The sequence below is a fragment of the Kogia breviceps genome, chromosome 10, assembly GCF_026419965.1.
Source record: "Kogia breviceps isolate mKogBre1 chromosome 10, mKogBre1 haplotype 1, whole genome shotgun sequence".
Classification (NCBI taxonomy): Eukaryota; Metazoa; Chordata; class Mammalia; order Artiodactyla; family Physeteridae; genus Kogia; species Kogia breviceps.
Window position 1 is genome coordinate 52,201,293 of NC_081319.1, and position 22,856 is coordinate 52,224,148.

Genomic DNA, 22,856 nt, shown 5'->3' on the forward strand with positions numbered 1-22,856 from the left:
TGAGAGTCTTTGGGATATTTTAGTACTCCTCCCGCTTCTGAGGGCAGGAAGCTCCCAATCCTGTGAGAGGTTCTAGTCCCCAGTGGATCATTGTCTTGCCAACCTGGAGTAAGCTCCCAGGTTTCTTCTGACTCTCGGGGCTCCCAACATTCTCAGAACAGAAGGAGAGAGGTTATTTACCCATTCTCATGTGTGCCATCTGAACATGGAGTCTGTCATGTCTGTGTTCCATCAGTGGGTTTGATCCCTAAAGTGTGGGTCAGATGGCCTTTTTTTTTTTTTTTTTTTTTTTTTTTTTTTGCGGTATGCGGGCCTCTCACTGTTGTGGCCTCTCCAGTTGCAGAGCACAGGCTCCGGACGCGCAGGCTCAGCGGCCATGGCTCACGGGCCTAGCTGCTCCACAGCATGTGGGATCTTCCCGGACCCGGGCACGAACCCGTGTCCCCTGCATCGGCAGGCGGACTCTCAACCACTGCGCCACCAGGGAAGCCCAATGGCCTTATTTTTTTTTTTTTATTCCCTCATATTGGCTTTCTCACCTGTATTGAACACTAATTAGATTCACCCTTTTAAAAAGGCATCAGCACTGTTCCCAGTGAGCAAGCCCTATTGAATTGGTTATGCTCTGCTGGACTCTAGTGACAAATAGCTATAGTTTGGTCAAGGAGCAACAGCTCTCATTTTTCAGAGTCTAGGAGGCTTAGCGGTGTTGAAGATTCTCTCAGCATGTCTTGCTCCCAGCTGGTCATTGTCAGACAAGTATTGGGCACCCCGGCAAATCTTTGCCAAATTGTACCACACCTGGTTAAAATTCAGGCTAGTGTAATATATTGTTTAAGGGAAGATGTGGGTGAACTCTTGTCATTGTGAAAGTCACAGGGTTACTTTTTAAGAAGTCTTAGTTTCATCTTCCACTTGATAAGCCACGTGTCTGATTTTTGGTGGATGTGCCAGAATACATCCAGTACATCCTGAGAGCTTGCCTGAGATTCAGAGGTACAGTCTGCTACTGCCAGAGACTACAGGGTAACTTTCTTAAAGACCACATGCTTCTTCATCTAAAGGATCCATAAAATACTCTGCAGCCATCTACAGTTTAATTTCCTTACCCCATGATCTTTGCTGTTGAGGGGTGGGGTCTTCGGGATCAAATGCTGCTGATCAAAGGAGCTTTGAAACTTCTTGACCTGCTTAAATTTCTCTGATTGTTCTGTTTCTGTCTTATTGTTAGGGCCCCTTTATCTGTGGCTGATTCTCTAGATGTATTGTCTCCTTTTAGTCAGAACTTCCAGATAACAACTTTTTCCCCTTCCATTTAAGAGGTTTTCTTTTATATCTTACCATTTCTTAACTATGGTCCTCCATATTCCTTATTGTACTGTCTTATGTCTTAGTCTGACCTAGAATGGGGTTTAGTAAAGCACTTAAAACTAATACCTGTATTCTCATACTATTTTCACCTGAATTCATGGATTTGATCTGGTTCTTACTAAATATGGAAGAATCAAAATCATGACATTTTCTGTGCTGCACTTCTGAGATCAACCTGCTCGTGAATGTGAACTAGGAGCCACCACTGGCTCAAGCACCAGCTCTGTGTGAGGGGTTTGCTGCCAGCAGGCAGCCAGCCATGTGAAGTGGGTGCTGGTGGGGAATTGGGTGTGGGTCAGAGTGGCAACTGTGCCTTTATAGACGTCCACAGAGGTTCTAATGACTGACTTGGCCTCTTTTTAAACTATTTCAAATTACAGTATTTCTACTTTTAAATGGTTCCCTTCAAAATATTTATCAGCTATGTTTTGGACAGCATTTTGGGGGTGCGGAAGGCAGGGTCACTAAAGATAGTACTTATATGTATCGCTAACAAGTTATTTCCTGTTCAAACCAGCAGAGCGTCTACTGGAAATAAGATTATCTTACTGCATCATAGTCTGAGAAACAGTTATTTATAAATGTGACAGAAACAGTAATTAGTGCAAATCTGGTGTCTGAATCCATTTTGATGACCTGTTATCCTGTTCTTGGAATGGAACAGCAGCTGGCAGCCCAAACCTGTGGGAGGTGAGGGAGGGATGGGTGGGGAGCAGAGAATGGCCTAGAGTTTGTGGAGTAGAGTTAAAGCTTTCCCGAGGAATGAACCTGAGTGTTTGGATGAAGTTTACCTGTGTTTTATTTGTTTTGTTTTGTTTTTCCCTTGCTTACCTCAGATAACCTCACTTGCAGGTTAAATAGTTGAGGATGAACTTTGCATATAGGTTCTCTTTTAGGGGTGGTGGGCAGATTTACCCCCCTGCCCTTGCCTTTTTTTTCTGGGGGTGGGGGTGGCCGTGCCTCACAGCACTCGGGGATCTTAGTTCCCCGACCAAGGATCGAACCCCAGGGTCCACTGCAGTGGAAACGCAAAACCCTAGCCACTTGGGCACCAGGGGGTTCCCGATGTTTTCTTTATAGAAATATAATTCCTACTAATTTTTTATGGACATGGACCTTAATTTTGAATTACAGTATCAAATTTTTTAATAAAAATTTAACCTAAGAATCCATTTTATTTGCTCTTGTTATTTTTGAGTTATAATTCTTTGTACCGGGACTTCCCTGCTGGTCCGGTGGTTGAGGTTTCTTTCACCTTCAAATGCAGGGGTTGTGTTGTGGGTTCAATCCCTGGTCGGGGACCTAAGATCCCACATGACTCATGGCCAAAAAACCAAAACATAAACAGAAGCAATATTGTAACAAATTCCATTAAGACTTTAACAATGGTCCACATAAAAAAAAAAGTTTAAAAAATGATAGTAATAATTCTTTGCACCAAATAATTGTACCCATACCCAGGTATCCAAGAACAAAACAGTGTTTTATAAAACACTTACAAAATGTTTAAAGCAGAATTTGTTTTTGTATGCTTTTCTATTATAGGCTAATGCATAAGAAGTGAAAACACTTCTTCTTTTTAGCTGGAACAATTTTAAAGTGCTCATTTCCCCTACTTATTCCATAGAGCATCATAAGAGTTGTATTCCATGACAGACGGCTCCAATATACAGAACATCAGCAACTTGAAGGTTGGAAGTGGAATCGCCCAGGAGACAGACTCCTCGATTTAGGTACAAGTGGCCGTCAGAAGACCACTGAGAGATGAGGCAGTTGTTTAGCTGTACCTGTTAATACGTTAGCACCACACCATGTGTGATTGCGTGGAGAGTTTTAGTCACCTGTGTGGCTTGAGTTGTTTTATGTATGTATGTATGTATTTTAACATCTTTATCGGAGTATAATTGCTTTACAGTATTGTGTTAGTTTCTGCTGTATAACAGAGTGAATCAGCTGTATGCATACGTATATCCCCATATCTGTTCCCTCTTGCATCTCCTTCCCACCCTGCCTATCCCACCCCTCTAGGTGGTCACAAAGCACCGAGCTGATCTCCCTGTGCCATGCAGCTGCTTCCCACTAGCTATCTATTTTACATTTGGTAGTGTATATATGTCAGTGCGACTCTCTCACTTCGTTCCAGCTTACCCTCCCCCCTCCCCATGTCCTCAAGTCCATTCTCTATGTCTGTGTCTTTATTCCTGTGCTGCCCCTAGGTTCATCAGAACCATTTTTTTTTAGCTTCCATATATATTTGTGTTAGCATATGGTATTTGTTTTTCTCTTTCTGACTTACTTCACTCTGTATGACAGACTCGAGGTCCATCCCCCTCGCTACAAATAGCTCAATTTCGTTTCTTTTTCTGGCTGAGTAATATTCCATTGTGTGTATGTGCCACATCTTCTTTATCCATTCATCTGTTGATGGACACTTAGGTTGCTTCCATGTCCTGGCTATTGTAAATAGAGCTGCAGTGAACATTGTGGCACATGACTCTTTCTGAATTATGGTTTTCTCAGGATATATGCCCAGTAGTGGGATTGATGGCTCATATGGTAGTTCTATTTTTAGTTTTTTAAGGAACCTCCATACTATTTGAGTTGTTTTATAGTTAAAAATGAAGTTGTTTTTGGTGCTTAAAGAAACTGAGCTAGGAATTTTATGAGTTTTAAACCATTTATTTCATTTTTGATTGGTACCATCCATCATAGTCTTAGTAAAATGAAATAGAAGTCATGGTGGGAGAAAGTATGACACACATTAGGTGTGTTTTTATGTTGAAGTGATTGACCATGGAGAACATTGAAGGGAAAAGTTCAGCAGGGAGGTATAATAATTTCATTAGAACATAATCAGTAGATTGTAACCTTTTAATCATTCATAGTTTTGTTTCTGTGTCACTTCTTTTTAAAATACAGATATTCCAATGTCTGTGGGAATAATTGACACAAAGACAAATCCAAGCCAGTTAAATGCAGTTGAATTTCTGTGGGATCCTGCAAAACGCACATCTGCTTTCATTCAGGTTTGGATTTTTACATTATTAGAGGCATACTAGCCTCGTCATTCAGAAGGCTGTGGGTGAGCTAGAATTCTTGATACATGATATCATTTTCTTTAAATGCTTATTTGTAAACTGTCTTGTAATGTTTTTTATATACACACACACAGACACACACAACACACTCTGTTAAGTTAGAGTTAATCTACTAAATTCATCACTTATAGACTAACCTGTAAAGACAACCTTGATATGTAAAGCATTATTTAAATATCACTTTTACCACTGGTAGTAACAATAATCAAAACTTCCATTTGTCTTAAGATGCATTTCTCTTGAACAAAACGTGCTGTTTTAAAGGATATGATTGAAAAAAGTGTAGTTTTAAGATTCTGTCTAGCTTTATTTAAAAATATTTTAATACTGACATTTTCAATCCCCCACAAAAGTGAGAGGATAATAATGAATCCTCTTGTGCCCATCTCCTGGCTTTGACAGTTATTAGTAGTTTCCCCTTTTTGGTTATTGGTGGAATACTGTAAAGCAATGCCCAGGCATTTCGTTTCACCCATGAATACTCAGTTTGTATCTCCTAAGACGGGGGTTCCTAACCCCTGGGCCACAGACTGGTAGTGTCCATGGCCTGTTAGGAACCGGGCCGCACAGCAGGAGGTGAGTGGCTGGCGAGCGAGCGAAGCTTCATCTGTATTTACAGCCGCTCCCCATCGCTCGTGTTACCACCTGAGCTCCGCCTCCTATCAGATCAGTGGCGGCATTAGATTCTCACAGGAGCACGAACCCTGCGGTGAACTGCGCATGTGAGGGCTCTAGGTTGCACGCTCCTTATGAGAATCTATTGCCTGATGATCAGAGGTGGAGCTGAAGCAGTGATGCTAGTGCTAGGGAGCGGCTGCAAATACAGATTATCATTAGCAGAGAGGTTTGACTGCAGAGAGACCATAACAAATCAGTTGCTTGCAGACTCATATCAAAACCCTATCAGTGAGTGGCAAGTGAAAACAAGCTCAGGGCTCCCACTGATTCTGCATACGGTGAGTTGAATAATTATTTCATTATATATTACAATGTAATAATAATAGAAATAAAGTGCACAGTAAATGTAATGCGCTTGAATCATCCCAAAACCATCCCCACCCCACCCCTGGTCCATGGAAAAATTGTCTTCCATGAAACTGGTCCATGGAGCCAAAAAGGTTGGGGACTGCTGTCCTAAGAGATTAGTTTTTGAAAAACAAATATGGTATTATTATATGTAAAATAAAATCAACAGTAATTCTAATAGTGTGTTCAAATTTGTAAGTGGTGAAATTAAAACTACTGAGTAGGTAATCTTTATATAGAAAAGGAAAATCACTTAATTGCTGACTGGCCAAAGTAGGCTATGATTTGTGTGAACTATAGAGAGTTTAGTATTTTGCATTTTCGTGGTCTTCCAAGTAGTATCCCCCATCAGCTAATAATCAGTAGGGCCATGGTTCATATTAGTTGAATATTTTCTCATATTGTTCATCTGACTGGGTGACTGGTTATGTGGTGAATGAGAGCGATGGAACAGCTGTACCTTTCAGGTTGTGTACAGTCTTGGTGCAGAAATCAGTTTTCACCTTGAGTCCTTAGAAGAGGGGGGGTGTGTAGTCAGAAATTACGAAGGTCTTGTTAATGACACTGTGCCATGCCCTGGTGCTGTCACCATGGTGGTGTTGCGAGAGTGGGCAGAAGTGGTGGGAAGATGAGTACTGCCCTCAGGATCCTCTGTGAACTGTGAAGCATTAACAGGAGAGTTCAGCTGGATGCAGGTGGAGTGAGGAGTGGGCTTGGTGGACTGTGGAAGCTCCCCAGGCAAAGGATCACGAGTTGATGACCGTAGGAACAGCAGAGAGGTGACTATCTGGCTGGAGTTGGGGTGATGGCAGTAGAGGGCAAACGGCAGGGGCTCTGAGTAATGAGGTGATGATTGCTGTGGACTGAGCCCCACGCAAGGCTGAGGACCATGGGTCCAGTCTGGTGGGGTGGGGGTAGGGGACAGACACAGGAAGCTACTGTACTGATGCGCTCATCATCAGAGCAAGTCTTGCCTTCAAGGAGGGCACTGGAATGGGGCAGAACCCATTCCCACAAAGTTAAGGAGGGCTCAGCTGGATTTGTGAAAGGAAAGTCATACATGTTTAAAACAGTTAGAAATTCACGATAGACACCTGAGTAATATGTGGGAGTTCCTTTTAAAGGATCTTGAATTTATACCTGTGGCCCGACATCTGAAAGGGAGCAAAGTAGAAGGGTAATCAGTGGACAAGACTTTGAATCCATTTCAGCCTGACTCATTTTCTAGGTACACTGCATCAGCACAGAATTTACTCCCCGGAAGCACGGAGGTGAAAAGGGAGTGCCTTTTAGGATCCAGGTTGACACGTTTAAGCAGAATGAAAATGGAGAATACACAGATCATCTACACTCAGCTAGCTGCCAAATCAAAGTTTTTAAGGTAAGAGATGGAAACTAGGCTTTGAGGAAGTGAGGCCCAGTGTTGCTGGTAAAGGTGTTTGTCTGAAGCCTGATAGATGAAAAAGTCTACTTTGTTTTTAAGCCGAAAGGTGCAGATAGGAAACAAAAAACTGATCGAGAGAAGATGGAGAAGAGAACCGCTCATGAGAAGGAGAAGTACCAGCCGTCCTATGACACCACAGTCCTCACAGAGGTAATGCGGGCACCATTCCGGTTCTGAGGAGAAGCCGAGCTCTGCACTCTGGCACCACCTCTGAGGATGAGTTTGGCTGCAAAGGGTCTGGGAAGATTGGGTGGTAGATTGACATAATGTTCTTGGTGAAATTTGTGGGGAAAATATTATCTTTAAATTTGGGGATTTTAATAGATTTGTTTCCTGGGTGGGATCATGGACGAAGATGCTGAAATCCCAATCAGGTCTCAGAAACAGACCTTAAAATCCTTGGAGTTGATAGAAATTATGTTGGGGCCCAGAATGTCCGATGTTTGTCACTGCTGGGGTTTTGCATCTTCCTTACCTTTGAATCCTGCTAGTCATACGTTTGTTTAATCGGACGGCAGAGGCATAAACAGGGTATTAGATCTTTCTTTGTATAATGAAAAGACATTGATCCCAATCTTTGGTGTTTGTCCAGATGAGGCTTGAGCCTATAATTGAAGATGCAGTTGAACATGAGCAGAAAAAGTCCAGCAAGCGGACTTTGCCAGCAGACTACGGTGATTCTCTGGCAAAGCGAGGCAGTGTAAGGGCTTCTGCTTCTCTTTTCATTGTGCAAGAAACCTTGTGCAGTGTTAGATATAGGACCAACTTCCACTGAAAAGTAAAGCCAAATTTGTTTTTGATGTCCTTGTCTTGATTTAATTTGCTTTTGTTTAGACTTCCTGCTTTCTGTTTGTTCCTCACTGAGGAAAATTTCCTAAATCTAACACTTTCAAACAAAGTTGACCATATTGGGTGGTTTTGGAGGGAAAACAAGTGACACTCAGAAATGTGTTCTCTCCCTGTCTCCTTCCTTTCCTCCCTCCCTCTCTCTCCTTTGCACATACACTTCCTTTACGAGCACTGAAATTAATTGAAAATACTTTCTTTAGTAAAATAGTTATTTTGTGTAATTAAAAAAGGTTTTTGCTTTCTCGTGTGTGTAACTGATAAGAAAATGTCACGGATATTTGGAGAAATGATGGCAGCAAGCTTGACGTTAACATACGCAGTACTTTGTGTCCCATTTCCCTGCATGTAACGGAAGAATGTGTGTCTGCTTTTAAAAGCCTGATTGGCAACACTGGTAGAAAAATAATCCTTGACTGCATTAGTGTTTCCTCTTGGCACCTGCATTGTGACCTTATGCTTCAGGCCAGCATAGGACACCTTGCTACACTCAGCCTGGTTCCCCGCTGTAGTCCAGGGGGGCTTTGGTTGAATATGAACTTTGCCAGCTTATTAAGTAGAGCAGATCTTTATTTTATAACACAGTTCTTCATCAAACAGTTGACAAAGGGTTATCTTGTTATATAAACTTAGATCAGCTATATACCAGCAGTAAATGTAAACAGAGAACATTAATTTTTTAAAATAACTTATCATACATATTAATGGTTACTGTTTCATCATTGCAGTGTTTGTACTATCAAGGTGCCAGAAATGGAGTTTTCACTCTTACACATGTATCTGTAATTATCTGTAGACTATGAAAGCCACAGGCATTACCACAGGAACATTATTTCCAAATTAAAGCATTGAGTGGAAATATTTTAAATACTTCCATATGCATTTAAATAATATATGCAATAAAACTGAAAATGTCCTGTCTGAGGGGCAGGGGAGCATACCATGTTGCATTTTCTTTAAGTGGGCTTTTTTTTTTTTTTTTTTTTTTTTCTTTGCGGTACACGGACCTCCCACCACTGTGGCCTCCCCCGTCGTGGAGCGCAGGCCCAGCGGCCATGGCCCACGGGCCCAGCCACTCCGTGGCACACGGGATCCCCCCGGACCGGGGCACGAACCCACGCCCCCTGCATCGGCAGGCGGACTCCCAACCACTGCGCCACCAGGGAAGCCCTTTAAGTGGGCTTTTTTGATTCAAATCAAAAGTTGTATGGAACAGCTATATAATCCTTCCCTAAAACGCCTGCTCCTCCAGTTTTATGTTTTTATTCTCCTAATTTCCCAGCTGAAGACACACAAATGGTTCTTAGTAAACTTTTTTGGGGAGACACTGGTAATTCAAATCACTTTTCTCCTTTTGTTATAAACTAACTAATTAAAAGGAATGGTTCCGATAATTTGTAAATTAAAGAAATCTGTTATAGCCCAGAGCTCATCTGAAGATGCAAGTCTAAAGTATGCAAAACGTCAGCAGTTCACTGGCCTGGGATTTCACATCTTCCAAGTGTGCATTGCTCGCTTCCCCAGGGCTGCATTTGGTTTGGTTAAGATACTTCTGGGGTGGTTAGAGCTCTTCTTGGAAACCTGTTCATTAAAAGCAAGGTACAGATTAATCCCTTAAAAAAAGAAAATCCACAGCATTTTATATATTTCTTCAAGCACCTACAAAAGAAGGCCAGCATTTCTTACAGTTCTCTGATAGTTACAATTGGTTTTCAGTAGAAAGGGTATCCAGACTTACCTGTCAAAGCTACATGGCGCTGTGTGAGATGGTCCTGCACTGAATAGAGGTAGCACTGTAGGTTCCCACGAGCCACAGCACAACCAAACCCTTAGTGTCTCTGTTGGTCTTTGCATCTGAGCTGTATTTCATTGGCTCAAATCTGGGCTGCCAATGTCTACAGTCTGCAGTGAGTCCTCATTTTCTAATCTACCTGGGGAGGGACTTTGTTCATAGTGCACCAAAGCTGCGACTCTATAAGTCCAGGCCAGATATCGCTGGAGCCTTGATGAATCAGTACCATTGCTTACTTTTAAAGACAGGGAAGAATGACAAGGTAGAAGAAACACTGAAAATATTCCTTGGTATGCCTGTACTCTCCTGGGTCAAGACTGTAAGAGAAACTTAGGAAAAAAGCAGGTGGGAGAGTCTTGGTGTTTCATCCAGCCTGGCCATTGAAGAACTTGGAATCCATCATTTCTAAAAGTAGAGGCCTCCTAACAGGACCAGTTTTCATTGAATGCTGGTTTTCCTGTGTTCTCTGAATTGAATCTCCTATTTATTGGGCAAGTTTTAGATGTCAAACAGCCCTGCTTTTCAACTGCTAGAAGAATCTAGATGTGTAAAAGTGAAATAGGTATGTTTATGGAGTTTCAGTAAATTTGGTGTCTTTGCTGTATCACCTGCCATGCTCACTTAGAGCTTTTGATGGCTTTATTTCCTCAAACAGCTGGCAATAATTACCAAAGCAGATCTGGGGAGACTTGATGATATTGAAAGGTCTATACTGTTTTGATGTGCGTGTTATGCCGTGTTGTAATATTTTGTATCTGGGGAGAATGGTGTAGCGGGAAGACCTTCCAAGTAGTAGAGGTGACCATGAGCATGTGACACCCGCAAGTTAGGAGACCTGCCAGGCTGCCCACAGCGTCTTGGTTTCCTCAAACTGTATAAGCTGGGGAGGTACTACTTTGTAAATTGGAAAGAAAAACAAAAGACCCTAGTTTAAAAAGAATGGGCATTGTGTAAAATGTCATTTATAGTGAAATTGGTACAACATGCAGAGAGGGTTTAGCAATGCATTCCAGCCAAATTAGATTTCTTTTTTGAAAGTTGATAATAGCTGAAACATTAAGTCTGCAGTCATTTTCCACATTTCTGAGGGGATACCTAATGGGTAGTTGTAAAGAATGTTGAGATTATGGGATTTCTGTTTTATTTTCTTTGTACCCATGCATTTTTAAAAAAAATTATTATTTATTTTTGGTTGCATCAGGTCTTTGTTGTTGCGCATGGGCTTTCTCTAGTTGCGGCGAGTGGGGGCTAGTCTTCGTTGCAGTTTGTGGGCTTCTCATTGCAGTGGCTTCTCTTGTTGTGGTGCACAGGCCTCAGTAGTTGTGGCTCGTGGGCTCAGCAGCCACGGCTTGTGGGCTCTAGAGCGCAGGCTCAGTAGTTGTGGCTCATGGGCTCTAGAGCACAGGCTCGGTAGTTGTGGTGCACGGGCTTAGTTGCTCCGCAGCATGTGGGATCTTCCCGGGCCAGGGCTCAAACCCATGTCCCCTGCATTGGCAGGCGGATTCTTAACCACTGCACCACCAGGGAAGCCCTGTACCCATGCTTTTGATGGGTGTCAGACATGCTGTTTGAAGTTCCTGTAACCATTGGGGAGACTTGGTTTCTAAGCTCAGAGTCAGTCCTTCACACTAGTGGTCTTGACTTCACTCAAAAGAATTTTGAAAAAGAATATACTCCCTTGCACATTTTTAGGTTGACATCTGAAAGTTTTCATCATAAATTTAAATAGTTCCAAAGGATTTCAAAAAAAGGGATATATGTATACGTATAGCTGATTCACTTTGCTGTACAGTAGAAACTAACACAACAGTGTAAAGCAACTGTACTGCAATAAAAAAATTTTTTTGATGGTTGCAAAGGAAACAATTTTCTGACATACTTGAATATTTGTATTTACAACTTAAGGTGAAGCCATCACTTTAGTTAAGTCTGAAATTTTACTCTGCTCTTCCTTCTTTTTTTTTTTTTTTTTTTTTTTTTGCGGTACGCGGGCCTCTCACTGTTGTGGCCTCTCCCGTTGCGGAGCACAGGCTCCGGACGCGCAGGCTCAGCGGCCATGGCTCACGGGCCCAGCCGCTCCGCGGCATGTGGGATCCTCCCGGACCGGGGCACGAACCCGTGTCCCCTGCATCAGCAGGCGGACTCTCAACCACTGCGCCACCAGGGAAGCCCTGCTCTTCCTTCTTGATCTCCTGTTTTCTCTTTCACTCCCCTTAAATAATATTGTCCAAATAGGACATACTTTCATGCCTGGAAATCTTTTATGGTCACCTTAATTTTTTTTTTACAACAAACAATATAACTTGAAATTTAATTTTTAAAATTTCCTGTGACCATGTAAGGCTTAAGTCAGCTGACGAATTTAAAACTTATTATTTGTACCAGTTTATCAAAACAACAAATCACACAAATATTGATGAATAATTTTTCACTATAAAAATAGAAATGTTATTGGAAATGCATTTTGAATGATGAGACAGGGTAGAACATATTTAAATTCTAGATTTTTGTAGGTAAGAGAGACTTTGTTTAGATACATTTATTTTTCTTTCAGCAGTGTCATTCAGGTCTTGGAACTCCTTCCGAGATACCTGCCAGAAATTCCAGTGATCTCTCTTTGTATGATCTAATAAATTATTTCAGTGTCTGTCAGCTGACAAGATGTCCTCCTGAATTATTTTGAAAGCAAACAATTGAAAACCCCCTGACGTAGAGAAGAATTTTAGAGTCGTGTACTTTCTTAGTGTCTACCCTGATTTCTTTGAATGGTCTTCAGCTTGGTTTTTGGCAGAGCCTTATACCCCACAGCCATGGTGAGACAGGATGCCGTCTGTGTGTGAAATGGGAGAGTGCTTATGAAAGGGGACCTTTGAAACCCAGGGCGTTCTCAGTCTTAGAAAGAATACCGTGGAGTGAGATGAATTCCCTCCATCCTCAGCACTTGAGGCCACCCCTGGCCTGTTCAGCATGTTTTGACTTTAGCTTTTTCAGTTTTCCTAATTGGAATAGTTAATGTGTCTTTGTATCTTGGCTCTATTTTTGGTCAGAATTATGCCAAGGGCTGAAAAATACTTAAGTCCACCCTGCCCCTTCTAGAAAATATAAACAGTAAACGTAGGTAGGTAGGTAGATGGCTACAGGCAGTACCATCCACAGTTGATGTATTTTGATGTTGGGCCTGTCTCATGTTACTTGGGGATGATCATGAACCTTAGAGAGATCGAGGAAGTACGTGGGTACTGGTGAGGCTGCTCCTTGGGGAAGAGGGCGAAAAGAGGACTGGGTGGGACAGATCCACTGTCCTTGTCACCATGCGATGTCAGATGTGGCTTCTGAATCCTTTCTTGCCTCTGCTGTTCTTTAAACCTTGATAGGTACCTACTGGGGAATGGATGAAGAGGGAAGTGAAAGTTCTTGAAAGCACACTGTACTTAAGCGCACATTTAAAACACCTTTAGAAATGTTTGCTGCTGTCGTCACCTCAGGTCCTCTCTGAGAGTAATCAGTGTCTAGACACGCACAGCAGGTAACATTTTCCCTGCCACACACCAGTCAGTTTGATGCGTTTCTGTGAGGTTGCTTGATGAATGTTAGGTGTCTTGTGTTTCACGATCTTGCATTTGGCCAGACTAGAGAGTGAATTTCAAGGATATTTCTCCCATGTACTTTAGAAGCGAACCGTTCATTTATTTCTGTTTCTGTCCGCAGTGCTCTCCATGGCCCGACACCCCCACCGCCTATGTGAATAGCAGCCCTTCCACGGCGCCCACCTTCACGGCCCCGCAGCAGAGTGCTTGCAGCGTCCCAGACAGGTAGCCGGTGTGCGTGACGAGTGCCCGCGCTGCTTTATCTCCCTTCCGGTCAAGTTACGCAGTCTCTTTGTGTGTGTATCTGGGGTATGTGGTAATTAGAAATAGCCTGCTGCAGGACAAAACTCTTTTCTTCACCTTCCCGCCTTTTTGCTCCTAGCCCCCTTGTGCCTCACACACTCACAACTGTGGAAATTGTAGAAAAGGTTGCATTTTCAAGATATATTCTTTGTGAGATAAAATCAGCATTAATGGGCTTCATGGACAGAGAGAAAAGGACAGTGAGTTATTAAGGTGAAACTGTGACTTGAATATGTTACAAGTAAGTTTATGATAAAGTACACTTTAATGCTCACCATGTTGAACAAAGATTATTTTCTACCCTATTTCTTCTCCCTCCCAAAGACACTAATTTTTTTTTTTAAATTAAGTCTTTAAAACTTAAAGGAAGGACTTTGCATTTTAAAGACTTGCTCTGGTTTTAGAAATGGGAATGGTGGGCTCTGTTCACCCTATTTTGTGGCCTTGACTGTTAGCTGCTGGTCAGCAGTGCCCCTGGGAGATCGTCCTTCCTGGGGCTTTGCTCAGGAGCTCCTGCTGAGTAGTCAGATCAGAAGGTCCCCTCTGTTAGGACGTTTCTTGCTGGGAAGTAAAATTACGAAAGTTAAGACCATAAAGGAGGGAATTCCCTGGTGGTCCAGTGGTTAGGACTCAGCGCTTTCACTGCCGTGGCCCAGTTCAGTCCCTGGTCGGGGAACTAAGATCCCACAAGCCACGAGGTGCGGGGAAAAGAAAGGAAAAAAAAAAAGGAAAAAGGGTCCTCATTTTTATACTCTGGTCAATGCTGACAAGGTCTTAGTCAGCTCGGGCTGCTATAACAAACACCAGGGACTGAGTGGCTTATAAACAATAGAAATTCATTTCTCCCAGTCTGGGGGCTGGGCGTCCAGGGGCAGGATGCTGGCTGGAATGGGTTCTGGTGAGGACTCTCTCCAGGTGCAGGCTGCCAGCCTGTGTGCTCACCCAGCGGAGAGCAGAGGGGAGGAGGCAGACTCTTCTTAGGACTCTTAACGAAGTCACTGATCCCATTCCTGGGGCTCCGTCCTCATGGCTTCATCTAATGCTCATTACTTCCCAAAGGCTCCACTTCCTAATACTGTCCAGCACGCTGGGGGTAAGGTTTCCACCTGTGGTTTTTGAGGGGACACAAATATTCAGTCTGTAGCAGGGTCTGGTGAGAAAACAAAGAAGAACATGCCTTTTCCCTGAGGCGATGGATAGACCAAGAGGCAGCTTGTTTCCATGTAGGTTATTGTGCTTCAGGGTAGGGGGACACTCCTGGACTCTGGGACCTGCATGTTACCATGCAGGGGACTGAATAATCCTAGAAAATGACAACAGTTTCAGAGAGGAGCTGTGAATTCGTGTACACACTGGCTCACCAGATATTTCCCGAGAGCCCACGGTGCCCAGCACTGTTCCGGGTGCTGTGATGTGAGTGAGAGAAAGCCCTGTCTGAAGGAGCTCAAGTTCTAGTGGGCAGAGGAGCACAGTAAACAACCAACATGATAAACCTAAGTAACTGGGGTACAGGTGCTAAGAAGGGACCAGAAAGGTGGATGCACTCCCCGAGCAGCTGTTCTCATTTTCCCCTGGAAACACAGGGTTAGTGGCACAAGTTTGTTTCTTTTGTTCTCTTGAATTTCACCCTGTTTAATCATGGATAAATATATTCATTAAAGGGATATTATTTTTATTTTGGCTTAGGATTATTATATCATTTCTTGTAGCTCATTATTAAAGTAGATTTGGGGGCAGTTATTTTCAACTGTTTATCTTATTTGATTCTCATACTTTTTTCCTAACTAAAATGAATGAGTATCCGTTATTTTCCTGGCACCCCTGGAAATGACTGGAGCCCTTTTGTTTCATGAAACCTGACTTTCTTACTAGAACAGATGTAGGAGGAAAAGGCACAAATTAAACTGTCCTCTGGGGATCTCAGTTCCACAACCAGGGGTTGAACCTGGGCCACGCCAATGAAAGCGCCAAGTCCTAACCACTGGAACGCCAGGGAATTCCCTTATGTGTCTTAATCTTATCAACATATTGACTCCTTGACCAGTTGTGCAGACACTCTTTTTGCATAGTTAAATTGCTCTGTCCCACAGTATTAAAACATATATATCATAATAATCATTCTTTTCTTCCTTCCCCCCAGCAATTCTTCTTCCCCAAATCATCAAGGAGATGGAGTTTCACAGGCCTCTAGTGAAGTAAGTATCTTTACCCTAAACTATCATGCTTTCAGGGTCCTGCATTTTGAAGCCTCTGATGGGTTTGAGTCATTGTTTGGGTCACTGAATAATCACACCTGTGCTCTTCGTGGGTGTTTTAAACTTTAAACCTGGAGGATTTCTGTATATTGTTTAAATGTTATTTATAACATGCCACTGACTTGGATTATTTTTTGTAAGCCTGAATAGTTTCTTCTGTTTGTGTTCATTTTCTTTGTTAATAGCAACTTCAGCCTTCAGCCACGATCCAGGAAACACAACAATGGCTGCTCAAAAACAGATTCTCTTCCTACACAAGACTCTTCTCCAATTTTTTAGGTATGTTTGTGCACATGCACACACGTTGTTTGCTTGTTTGTTTTTGTACTTTTATTAGCTGTAATTAAGTTGGGGGGAGGTAACTGTATGTAGATTTGTAAGAAGTTGCCCAAACCTGTACAGGGAGCTGCCCAGTGTCCCCAGTGGTAGTGTCTTGCAGACCTGTGGGTGCAGTATCAGAACAGGAACTCGAGGCTGTTTCACCAGGTTTACATGCCCTCATTTTTGTATAGGTGTATATAGCTATATGCAATATTTTTGATTTTATTAACTTTTTATTTGAAAAAATTTTTGCTTTGCAGTAAGTTGCATAAATAACAGGTAGGTTCCAGTGTACCCTTCGTTCAGTTTCTCACATACTTATAGTACAGTATCAAAACCAAGAAATTGACATTGGTGCTATGTGAGGAAATTGACATTGGTGCTATGAGTGTATATAGTTCTGTGTCATTTTATCACATGTATAGATTGTATGCCAACCACCACCAAAGTTAGGATGCAGAATCTTGCCATCACCAGAGGGATCTCCCTAATTACCCCTCACCCACCATCCCTAATACCTAACAACTGTTAATATATTTTCTGCCTCCATGATTTTGTCATTTTGAAAATGTTACATAAATGGAATCGTACAGTATGTTACCTTTTTTTCTCTCAGCATAAGGCCCTTACTTCCATCCAAGATGTTGTAGCAATAGTTTGTTCCTCTTTATTGCTATGTAGCATTAGAGGGTATGAATGTACTCAGATACGGTTTTTAAAGACTTAAATTTTTTTCTTGCCCAGTAAGCTAAGGGAGTATTTAGATGTAATTTCAGAAAGGACCGGGCAGTGCTGCTTCAGGTGGTGCAATAAGGAAGCCTGTTTGGAGGGACAGTAATAGATAACACCAGCTGGGGCAGGGGCAGCATTTCCTAAACATATTTGGCCCTGGGACCCTTTCCCGACAGAAAACTTACTAACATGTCCTGGCCAAACTCCTCCTGGGCCACAGTGAAGTGGCAGCTGGCTCTCCTTAGCCCATGGTGTTGGGGGACCATCCAAATGCAGCTCGAGCCTTTTAAGAGGAGAGAACATGTGTGCACACAGCTGACCTAGAGCAGAGCCTGGTTTCACAAAGAACATGGTTTCCTATTACGTCAGCCCTATATTGCTGTGCTTGTGTCATGGTTAGTCATTCCCCAGGTAGCGCTTTGTCTCTTTAAAATTAAAGTGCTGGGTGAAAGTCGTTGGCTAGCTGGGATGCACATTTTTATGATTAAGTAAGCCTTTTAACTGTGAAAAACTAATTTAAAAATTTCAGCGTGTTGAGGGGTACGGGGCACGTCTTGAATGCTCACAGGGGAGACAGGGAGAGCACCACCCAGTCGGAAGGCTCTGCCACGAGGGCCCAGGTTCCTGTTCTGTCAGACGATGTGTGTTGTAGTTCTGAGTGGCTTGGCCTCCTGCCTTTTCCTTCCCCTGTGAGCTTCCCAACAGTAGAAAGGCGAGGAGAGGGAGGCTTCTTTCTCTGAGCCTGTTAGGCAGTCATGTTTTGGAGAGGGCTGTGCAGTGTCTGTCCAGCTCTGTGTGTGGGTGAAGGATGGGCACACACGTCTCTTGTCGCTCCTGGGAGCCCTGTTGGCAGAGGTGCGTGTGGAAGGCCCCCTGGTAGAGATGACAACGTCTGTCTCTGCTTACCTGACTCCATAAACAGCTCCATCAGTGCTCATGCCTCATGGGAGATGTGCTTCTCTGGTCTTTGTTCTTTTACAAACTGGAAAATTATTATGCTCTTAACATTTAAGCCCTCAGAAGTAGATAACTCCATTAATCTCGTTACATATGTAAGTGGATATTTATCATATGGAGGTCATGCTTTAATCCCAGAGGGCATCTTAATTCTCCCGATAAACTACATCTTGAGTGGCAATAAAAGGTAAAACAAAAGATTGTAGACACACTCGAACGAACGTAAAACATAGAAGAGTCTGATGAGCTCCTGTGTCACCACACCCAGCTCCAGAGATGACCAGCCTAGGTCAGTGTCATTCTCTCCCACGGGCCCCCCACCTTCCCTTTCTGTTCTACTTTAAAGCAAATGCTAGATACCATGTCACTTACACACCAAATACTTATGGGCGAAACCTTAAGTATAATATGCAATTCTCTGCCACGCTTTTGTATTCAAACTGGCTGCTGTGATGGAGTTGTTTGTTATAGAATGTTGGACTGTATGTAGCATGTTACAGTATAAAGAGACCTAGTCCTAGCTCTGCTGCCAACTTGTGTGCCTTTGGGCAGGTCCCCCAAACTCTGACTTAAATTTCTTCCTTTTGTAAATTAAAGATTGGTCTGGGTCATCTCAAGGGGAACTATCTGGGGTCAGGATCATGCTTATCTTCACGAGCTCCAGGCAGCCAGAATAAGGCAGGCACTGAAATCTTGTATTGGGAAGAGACATCCCTGTTGGCCCTGTGCTGTTGGCTCATTGCTCTGATTTTCCAGCCTCTGGGCTTCTGAGTTCCTTCTTGATAGAGAACATGGAGAGCCAGCATTCTCTTTGGCTCTGAGGGACAGGTATGTGTGTGTGTATTGTTCATGTGTATGTGTATACACAGGAGACCTGGCGATGGCTTCGAAGGACATTAAACTGTGAAGACAGATGCTGCAAAGTAGCCTGTACTGCTGGTTCTTCTCCCATTTCCTTGAGAAGATTCTTTTTGCTCTTCTCCAGGTGCCGACTTGTTAAAACTGACAAAGGAGGATCTAGTACAAATTTGTGGTGCAGCCGATGGAATTCGGCTCTATAATTCACTGAAGTCAAGGTAAAATACCATGTTTAAAAGGAACTGTTCTGCTTGAAATAAGAATGTGCCCTTGTTCGCGTGGGGACTGCGGGCAGGATGTGTCCACGCCACGTCGGCGTGTGCCCTTGCGCTGTGGGCGCTGGCCCGCCGTGCTCACGAGGAGACTGTTTTGTGTACACCTTCAGGCAGGCCCAGATATGATGCAGGCACTGAGGGCAGAGGTAGACTGTAAGACTAGAAATGCACATGGGCAGGACTGTGGTCTGGAAGACGACTGGGTTTGTTGCCAAGAAAACAAACTTCTCATTTAGGTGAGCTCTACAGAATCTATGGTTTTCAAGGTCATGTGACACTACTAAAGTTATTTAAAATGTAAACTTCTAATTGTGAATTAAAATGATAGAACTGTAAACTGTGCTGGCTTTTAAGATCCATTTACTATCGTTGGTATTTCTAGACTTGTGGTGTGAGAATTCCATTAAACTGAATTTTACTGATGTTAAATTGCTGACATAATCTTGAAACTTAAATTTACCAGCATCTGACCGACCATCTCAATGGTTTAGAGTCTGGATCATCAGATTAGACCACCTGTGATAACCTGTGATAGTTGGTGTGAGGTGTGTGTTTTTATATTCTTCCTAGTAAATTATTTTGTATAATGAAGTAACGTTGTAAAGTTCTCCTAAGGAAATAGACCCTAGATTCTTGTAGCTGTCGCTTGCACGTGCAGCCTTCCCGCTGGCTCACAAACGCCGTCTTCTGGTTGCAGGTCGGTGCGGCCCCGCCTGACCCTCTACGTCTGCCGCGAGCAGCCGGCACCGCAGGGGCAGCAGCAGGCAGCGGGTGGCGGGGGCGACAGCGGCGGCGCCACGCCCTACGGTGGGTATGGGCAGGCGGGGGTGGGGGTGGGGCAGGGCACTCAGCTTCCTGCCACTGCCCTTCTGAGTCGGTGGGGACCACCGGGCTGTCCTGGCAGCGGTGAGAGGCAGTGGCCCTTCTCGGCTGTCGTTTTGATAAAATTTAATTTTAAAAGAACAAGTGTAGGGCAGAGTATGGCACCCCTGCTTTGGAGCCTCTCTGTAGTCTTACCTTAATTGTAGTTCCAAATTCTAAGCAAAGGTTTCTGTACTCACACACATGAAAAAAAACCTTGTTTGGGGAAGCAAAGTAAAAGCACGGATGGATATTCCTGATCCGTGTTTGGCTTGAGTCAGTAGTAGAGCAGGACCTGCGAGACTCAGGCTCACTGTAGATGTGCCTGACGCTTTGCAGACAAGGGCTGCTGCACCGTCACGTGTTCCGGAAACAGCTGGGCTTTCTGTGGAGAAGCAGGAGGCCTCGTGGTCCACATCCTTAGCTTCTCGTGTGCCGTCTTCTACACTGTTTTTAATTCTTTAGGGGAAAGGAAGAGGGGAGAGGTAGCTTTTATTCTTTAGGATAAATTGCCAGTAGTAGGTTTACTGAATCAAAAACTATGACCTTTTTAGAGTTCTTTTTATATATGGCTAGAAACACGTAGCATTTGTGAAAATGGCTTTCTTTCGGTGTAACTTACATACCACAAAGTCCTCCCACTGCACGTACACAATTCAGCAATACTTTAATCAGTTTACAGTTTTGCAGCCATCGCCACAATCCATTTGTTAGTCCCATTACTCCAGAATGATCATCTCTGCCCATCTGCAGTCACTTCCTGCTTGCTTTTAAGATAAATGAAAACCTCAGATACTTTTGTACAGAGGTTAATTAAATTATATGTGTGAGCATAAATAATGTATTATTATATTCACATGGGTAGTAAGGGGAGAAGTATTCTTTATAATTTTTATATTTCTTTAGTACTTTGAAAGGAGTGATCTTCCAATAGATCAGGTGGAAAATAGATCAAAGATTACTGCTAAAATGCTGTTCTTATTTTTTATTTCAGTTTATCATGCAATCTACTTAGAAGAAATGGTTGCTTCAGAAGTTGCTCGAAAACTTGCATTGGTGTTTAATATTCCTTTCCACCAAATTAACCAGGTTTACAGACAGGGTCCCACCGGTATTCACATTCTTGTTAGCGATCAGGTAACTGGCGTGCCCTTTTCCCTTTCACACTGATATTTACTTTTATATGTGTTACTGAAGTGCTATAGAAAAAAAAATCTGTGACTTCTTTGGCAAGTACTCATGAGAATCATTTTCAGAGTTGGGAATCAAGATTGGGAATAATTTATAACCAAGAGTTCTAGGTGTCCTGGGTGGTAGAAGGAATACAGGTAAAGGAGAACCGTAGCTCCGATCCCGCCCTCTTTGAACTCTGACACTGGTCACTGGGGGGCTCCAGGTTAGCGTCCCTTTGGCCATTTTTAGCAAGGCATTTGAATGTGTTTTCCTTTTGTGTACTATTTGACGGCTGATTTTAAAAAGCTGTGAGGTTAGAAGGGCAGTTCACTGCCGCCCTGTGTTCAGTGACAAGCAAGTAATAACAGAAGAGCACTTTGGCAGTAACTTTTTTTAGTCACTATCACAGAGTCCAGCAGCGAATGCCTCCCTGTGGGCTGGAGGGTGACTGACCAGATCACAGGGCCCCCATGGGCAAGCACGGTCAGCACCGGGCTGGCCGGTACAGCAGTTGTAAGTCCTTGCTACCTCACACTGCGTGTCTGAATTAACCGTTTTGGCCACTGAGTCCTGTACTTGTGCAGCTATATTATAGATTATGACATTTTTCTTTTACTACTTTTACTCAGTTAAGAAAAGACAAGTTGGATCTTAATTATACATCTGCTTTATCCTTCTAGATGGTTCAGAACTTTCAAGATGAGAGTTGTTTTTTATTCTCCACAGTAAAAGGTACGTGTGTCTTGAAATGCGAGAATCATGAAAAGATAGCGCGTGCCTAAAATCAGCAGTCATCTTGCGTATTTACTTTTGGAAATGCTGGCTTTACTAATTTTAAGAAGTTTGAAAAAGGTACCAAGGGTATATTTCTAGTGACTGAAATATTGTCAAAATTAACTAGCAAGTAGGGAAGAGGAATCAGTCCTTCTGGATGTCTGGAGAAAAATCCCAGTCCATTCAGCCAACATTTTACTGAGCACCTCATGTCAGACACATGCCGTTGGTGCTAGAAAGGTCTTCCCCTCCTTTAGTGCGGAAAGGAAACCAGAATTGGTCCATAGATGCACACAGATTACAAATAGGTAATTTAGGTGCCATGAATGAATGGGGAAGTGGTGTTGCTTGTGGACGAGGGGGCCCGGGGAGGGGGACACACAGCTGTGGAGGCTTCTCTGAGGAGCTGTCATGAATGCTGAGACCTGGAGCCTGAGGGGGAACTGAACACACGAGGAGCAGCACCCCAGCTGGCGCAGGGCCGGGTGCAGAGGAAGGAGCGTGGCTGCTCTGGAGGCCTGAGAGGGCCCGTGGCTGCTGTGCAGGGCGAGGACGAGCAGAGCTGGAGGCGGGTGTGGTAGGCAGTGCCTGGCGGTGGTGGGAGTTTAGATTTTATTTGAAATGCATTGGAAAGTCAGTGATGTTGTTTAAACAGACGAGTAATGTGAATAGATTTTTCTTTTCTTCCACTCTCACAACTCTGTGGAGACAGATGAGAAAGTGGGAAAACTGGAGGCAGGAGATGTCATCTAGACGAGAGGTGACGGGATCTTGGATGCTGATAGACAGACAGGGCCCTGCTGGGCTCCACATTGGAGGGAGGAGGAGTGGTTGTGACTCTCACAGGAGCAGCTGGGCAGGCGGTGGTCGCGGTGGAGAGGTAGGCGGGCTTGGGGGAAGCGGTCAAGGCTTCCGTTTTAGGACATGGAAATCATAGCCGGCTGGGGCTGGCAAGAGAGGCCTGGGCTTGAGGTGTAAATCCAGAAGCCTTCAGCGTGTCCACCAGGACTCAAAGCCGTAGAAATTCTTGAGGTTATGGAGGGAGAGAATGTGAAGAGCGGGCCCAGACGGGGTTCACTAGAGTTCCAGTTAAAGGGCTGGATAAAGCAGGGGTTTTTTAAATGTGAAGTTACTATGAGAAGAGACCTTAAAAAGTCTGATGAGTTAATAAGATCTAAAGCTG

The 22,856-nt window shown here is 43.5% G+C and overlaps 1 protein-coding gene across 4 annotated transcripts in view; it reads left to right on the forward strand.

Moving 5' to 3' along the window:
- Positions 1-22,856, forward strand: part of UBP1 (upstream binding protein 1) — a 71,716-nt gene that overhangs the window by 46,044 nt on the left and 2,816 nt on the right. For 2 of the 4 annotated variants that reach the window (XM_059077366.2, XM_067005830.1), the window contains exons 5-16: positions 2,999-3,104; positions 4,291-4,397; positions 6,724-6,876; positions 6,979-7,089; positions 7,532-7,639; positions 13,286-13,389; positions 15,608-15,662; positions 15,908-16,001; positions 18,718-18,808; positions 19,563-19,672; positions 20,721-20,863; positions 21,580-21,631. In XM_059077366.2, coding sequence (XP_058933349.1) covers positions 2,999-3,104; positions 4,291-4,397; positions 6,724-6,876; positions 6,979-7,089; positions 7,532-7,639; positions 13,286-13,389; positions 15,608-15,662; positions 15,908-16,001; positions 18,718-18,808; positions 19,563-19,672; positions 20,721-20,863; positions 21,580-21,631 — 1,234 coding nt within the window. The remainder of the gene's footprint in view (positions 1-2,998; positions 3,105-4,290; positions 4,398-6,723; positions 6,877-6,978; positions 7,090-7,531; positions 7,640-13,285; positions 13,390-15,607; positions 15,663-15,907; positions 16,002-18,717; positions 18,809-19,562; positions 19,673-20,720; positions 20,864-21,579; positions 21,632-22,856) is intronic. The other 2 variants (XM_067005829.1, XM_059077367.2) reach the window with 2 other exon arrangements.